Consider the following 6,000-nt stretch of genomic DNA (forward strand, 5'->3'; position numbering starts at 1 on the left):
ACTCATCATTGGAACAATAAGAAAGGAGTGGTCTGGGTCTTCTTACAGCTCTTTCGTACTTGGTTGCTCCAGCCCAGTTCTATGACTCCAGTTGCTAATGCTGTTGCTACAGTCTTTAAAGAAATAGGGTGACGCACCAGGAGGAGCATGCTTAAAAATCTTACAGAGGAATAGCAAAAGCAATGAGGAATCTGAATCAGCATAAGTAACAGGCAGAATTGGTTTTCTGGCACTCAGGCACTAAACAAAAGTATAATAAATATGACAAAGTCTCCTTGTGAAGTTTGAAAATGAGGGAGGAAACATCTTAAGGCTAAATATCAAGTGACCATTGGAAGTTGGGTCCCTTCTGTAAACCGAGATCTTTGCTTGCCCAACACTAAAGGCGTGGCCAGTGCCTCTGTGTTCACTGGTGGCATGTCCATTTGGGGATAGAAGTTTGCACACCAGGCTTTAAAAACACTCAACATTTGCAGATTCCCACTAACTCTCTAGCTGGCAAGTGTTTCAGACAAAGTGGAGATCATTGGAAATACTTTATTTTCTAGGGGATTTGTATTAATGGGCAAAATTAACAGCTTTACTAAGGTAGCCTATAGCCAGGTTGAAAATGCTTATGCCTATGACTTTTAATCGCTGTGTTTTAGTAATATATTTGGAGTTGTTTTAAAATTCTAAATAGTGACTGTGTACCAGGCCTGTTTTAAGCACTTTATAGATACTAACTCAGTGCCACTCCTACAGGGAAGATTCAGTTAATTTTACTTTCTTGTTTAACTATTCACCAGCCAAATCTCTTAAAATTTCATTAGGTGTTTATTACTTAAGTCAGCTGCAATTCCAGTCACTGGATTTTGTATTCTGTTTGTTCAGGGTTTCTGCCAAATTTTTGTTATTCTGGTGATTATGGAGTAAACACCGGGGGCCTGGTGGACCTGGCTTATCAGATTACTATGTTAGAAACCACAGTGTTGCTACAGATTAATTGACCAGGACTTTCTTGTTTGTCCTTGAAGGTATACAAGGGAGAAGAAGCAACATTCCAAATCTCAGGCCTCCAGACCAACACAGACTACCGGTTCCGCGTGTGCGTGTGCCGCCGCTGTTTAGACACCTCTCAGGAGCTAAGCGGAGCGTTCAGCCCCTCTGCGGCTTTTGTATTACAACGAAGTGAGGTCATGCTTACAGGGGACACGGGGAGCTCAGACGATCCCAAAATGAAGAGCATGATGCCTACTGATGAACAGTTTGCAGCCCTCATTGTGGTTGGCTTTGCAACTTTGTCCATTTTATTTGCCTTTATATTACAGTACTTCTTAATGAAGTAAACAAACCCAACAAAACTAGAGGTATGAATTTAATGCTACACATTTTAATACACACATTTATTCAGATACTCCCCTTTTTAAGCCCTTCTGTTCTTTGATTTATATACTTCTCTTGTTTTACAGATTTAGCTAGAAAAAAAAAAATCAGTGTTTTGGTGCACCTTTTTGAAATGCAAAACTAGGAAGAGATTAAACTGGATTTTTAAAAAAAAAAAAAGAAGAAGAAGAAAAGCAAACCAGATACCAAAAGCTAGCTTTATGTTTTCTTTTAAATTTTCAGATTTGCCTTTATTCTGTTTTCATTGATGTCTTTTGCAAGCCTTTGATTTTTTTTTTCTTCCATGTTACGGTTTAGTAATTTATATTCACCAGTCACTTCTTTTGTCTTGATCATCTGTCTCTGTGAACATGAATCACAGTGTGTGTCCTTACAGGTCTAGGATTTCAGTGTTGTCAGAGTATATTACCACACAACCACAACCGCAACAACAACGTACAGAAGATGTGTTCACTCAGATAAGGCTGCCCTAAACGACCATCACTCAGTTATTTAACTGTTTAGCTCATTTAAATCAAAAATGTGTACTTTAAAATGTTTTAATAATCTGTATTTCTTACGATTTTTAACACTATGAGCTGCCTGTCTAAGAAATCAAGTAACCAAAATGCACCTATAAATTATGGAACATTGTCGATTTTACCCCAGCGATTCATAGCAGTAACTTTAAGAGGGCATTGTGCAATAGTTGTTTCCTTGTTCAGCTATTTTAAAAGCTGCTTTAACTTGTTTGTTTGTCTTTGTGTATAACTACTTCTAATCTAATCACTAGAGTTATTATATTCTGTTATGTTTGACCAGAGTTATATGACGAGAACTGGTGACAGTTTAGTGCCTCTGCCCATTGTCCGTGATTTACACTAATTGTGAGCAGTCTTCTTACATGTCAGCTCATTGTTTTTGAAAGATTTGCTGTTAGGCTGTTCTTTGAGGTATCAATGAAGTGATTTGAGTTTCAGTACCTTAATTCAGTGCACATCATCTTAATCCAACAGCGGATAAAAACTGATAAAACCCGAAAGAGAGTTACCTAATTTGTAGTTCCTATTTTTGTGGGGTTGACCTGGCCATGTGTGGAGAGGGAATGATATTTGGTGGTAAGCACAGGGTGTTTTGGGGGTGAAGGAGCCTAGATTCCCTCCCTGGATCTGTCACTAACTTGCTGCGTGACCTGAACATGTCACTTTACCTCTCTGTGCCTCAGTTTCCCATGCATTAAAAATAAAATGAAATAAAATAAAATGGGGATTCTAATGTTTGTAAGTGCTTTGAGATCCTTGATCAACAGGTGCTATTGGAGTGCAAAGTGTTACTCTTGCATGTTTATTCTGAGTCATGAGATAATCAATTTTAACCCAAAGTCATTGGATTATTTATATGAAGTCCATAATGTTCGCGTACCTCAGGGACATTTAAGAGTTGGAGGTGCAAATATATTCCAAAAGGGTGCAACAGACACAGTGTATCCCCCTGCTTCTGTTTTTGTATATTTTTGCTACTTGGTTTTTCTTGATCATAGCGATTTTGTGCTTGGTCTATGTTGTCTTAAGATGCAGTATCCTGTACTAGCTTATAATATTCCCATACCAAAGTCATGGGGAAACCAACATTATTTTGTTTTTGGTTTATTTATACTATATTCTGCATACAGTACTTTAAATGCCAATTACAGTGCAATCTTTATTTATTGTAAAATTTTTTAAATGTACTTATGTACTAATTTTCCCTTGTAGCATGTTATTTTTTGTGTGTGTTTTATACTTTTGTAATTTTAGGTCAGTCTTGTTCCTTGGCAACAGCTGTAGTATTACCAATCTTCTGACATTTTCTTGTGTTTTTAAAAGATAAGAGCATCGAGTGCATTAAATGCCAAAAAAAAAAAAAAGAAAAAATCCATCATCAGTGATTAAGACGTTTACATGTACCCAAAAAACCATAATCATCTCTTGAAAGAAAGCTCTAAGATCAATGAATTATTCTGTGTGCCTATATTGATGTAGTAAGTACTAGAGAGTTTTGTATTTTGTTATTGACTATAATAATTAGTTTAATTAGCCTTGCAAAGTGATGGCATCAAGGTAAATATGTTTTTTGCCAAAGTTCTGGCCTTCCAAAACTCAGCCCTCTACTTAATTGTGCATTACAACCCACTATAACATTGCACCTGCATTTTCTGAGACCATCTTAGGCAGGTGTTTTTGTTTTTGTTTTTGTTTTGTGGGGGAAAGGCATTTTTTTAAGCAATGAAGATTCAACGGAGTACAAAATCCCTGTTTGCAGGGGGGTAAAGTCCCTTTTTGGAAACACTTCAGAGCTGCTGCTATAAAGAAATTCTTGGAATTGGTTGAAATGTTTTAAATGAAATAATGCATTAGGCCAAGATTGCTATGAGTACTTTATCTTTTTTGAGATTTCCATCCTGTTGAACCACCGGAAAGCTGAAGTGTGTCACCGACCGGCTGACTGCACTTTATTTTATTGTTCTCCGTGATTTGGTAATCATCATCATCCCTTTGGTCAAAAAATTATTATTCCATCTGGCACTGTTTTCTATCACAAATATGTATATGTGACATTGATACACAGCTATATATATATATTGCCATTACACACGAACAATAAAATAAAGTGTTACATTAACCTTATCTCTTTGCCCTTTTGCAATACGTAGGAATGAGTGTCTGGCTTCCGATGCTCTGTATGTCAAACTCATCCCTGGCACAAGAAATTCCAGTCATGTGAAGCAAACCGCCCTTTGTCCTCAAAGAAATGGTCTCAAAGGAAAACTTTTTTAAAAAGATTTTTTTCATATTATCTGCCTTGTTCTTATCAACTTGAAATGTTGGCATTTTCTAACTGTGTTTTGTTGGCTACAGTAATTCAGTATTCCTGTCAAAATTGAAAAGTGCCCTAATTGAATGTGTTTGAATGTTATCCTTGCACAGTTCTTTAAATTGAAAGACAAAATGTTTTACCTCACTGTTGGACATACATTCCAAGCTTTTCAACTTTAGGAGGAAAAAAAAAAATCATATGTTTTCCTGTATTGTAAATTTTAGACTATTTCATATACATTGTATTAAAACTGCCGTATCAATTTTAATGTATAGATTTTGCAAATACTATGCTATATGTAATACCTAACTGTATCTGTAGTGTATATGTAATATATTTATGCCCAATAAATGTTTTAATTCTTTCTGACTTAAGTAGGGTTTTTCTGCCATGAATAGGATTGCTTTTGTTGTTGTTGTTGTTGTTACTTTGTAAAAACTTGAACTGAACCACATCCCTAAAGTTGCAAATTCAAATGCCTTTGGAGGCCAGGCAGGTGGCATAGGGCATGATGTTCCTGTGCCACCCAAGGGGGTAGCTGCAGCCCAGCTCCTGCTGGTTGAGGTCCTGCAAGATCGCAGGCCACAATCACACCTGCTAATGTTTCAAAAGAAGCTAAAAAATTCAGATTTCCCTATACGGGACAGCTAAAATGTGATTGTGGACCATACAGGCCCAGGAGCTGCCATTCATTCTTTGACTGTCAGGGTCTGCGTTCCTAACGTAGTATCCAAATGCCAAACCTTAGGAGCCCAGGTCTACCTCTGGACAGGAGACCCCGAACGCTCCCTCTCCACGACTAACTCACATGGTTTTGCCTTACTTCTTCCCTCCTTTGGGTCTCATTCAACAACAACAACAGCAATAAAGCACAGTGTCCCTGCTGAGGCCATGGTTTCACTAGGTTTAGATTGTTTTTGCTCGGAATCCCTAGTATCTTTCTTATTTCTGGAAAAAAAAATGTATGGAAAAACTGTTGATATAAGTGAGCCTTGTGTTACAAAGAATGATAGCCATTCTTACGGGTAAAAGTGACCAATTGAACACATCAAATTTTGCATGCTCCTAACACTCCTCTGAAAATATAGTAAAGGATTTGTTTTTTTAAGTCCAACTGCCCTCAACACTGGGAAGAATGGGAGAGAGCTTGCTAGCACCAGAATTTTGGAAACCTAACTGAAGAAAGCTGAATTCTAATTTCACAGGGGAGAAGTGAGCACCGCCTCAGTTTACACGCAGCATACCCTGGAGGCTCAGAAATTGACAGAAGCATGTCCTTTGGAAGTGATGGTGAAGGGGAAAAGGAGCCTGAAATACTACTAGTTGAAAGCTGTTTCAAACGCCATTTGATCCATAAAATTCCTCCCCGTTTTGTTTTCAAAAGCCGCAACCCTGCAGAAGCCTGTAAGCTTATCCTCAGAAGGTCACATAGAAGGACCCTAGACTTGAAGACACACTCCACAGTTGATCGTCAAGGTACCATATCAAAAGTGGGATTCAGTGAACATAGGCGTACAGGAGAATATCAAGAGTCTTACCTAGAGAGCCCCATGGGCCAAAAAGAAAGGTCTGAAGATCTTCAATGAAGTGGTTCAGCCGGAGCACCCTGGGGTGGGTCTTCTCAGCCTGGGCTGCTCAGGAATATCACCCGAGCTTTTCAAAACCCCTACAGCCAGATCATACTCTAAACCAATAAAATGAGCATTTCTGAAGTATCAGTGTTTTTTAAAGCCCCCCAGGTGATTCCACTCCCCAGCCAAGATTGAGAACCAATGCCCT

At 38.2% G+C, this 6,000-nt stretch overlaps 1 protein-coding gene across 5 annotated transcripts in view; it reads left to right on the plus strand.

Annotated features, from left to right (window-relative positions):
• The window catches only part of FNDC3B (fibronectin type III domain containing 3B), a 341,048-nt gene extending 336,458 nt beyond the window's left edge, over nt 1-4,590 (plus strand). For 3 of the 5 annotated variants that reach the window (XM_034999006.1, XM_034999012.1, XM_034999017.1), the window contains exon 26: nt 1,017-1,328. In XM_034999006.1, coding sequence (XP_034854897.1) covers nt 1,017-1,328 — 312 coding nt within the window. Of the gene's footprint in view, nt 1-1,016 lie in introns of all 5 variants that reach the window. The other 2 variants (XM_034999034.1, XM_034999024.1) reach the window with 1 other exon arrangement.
• Nucleotides 4,591-6,000: the final 1,410 nt, after the last annotated feature.

The sequence above is a fragment of the Mirounga leonina genome, unplaced genomic scaffold (genome assembly GCF_011800145.1).
Source record: "Mirounga leonina isolate KUSES-001 unplaced genomic scaffold, KU_Mleo_1.0 Mir_115, whole genome shotgun sequence".
NCBI lineage: Eukaryota > Metazoa > Chordata > Mammalia > Carnivora > Phocidae > Mirounga > Mirounga leonina.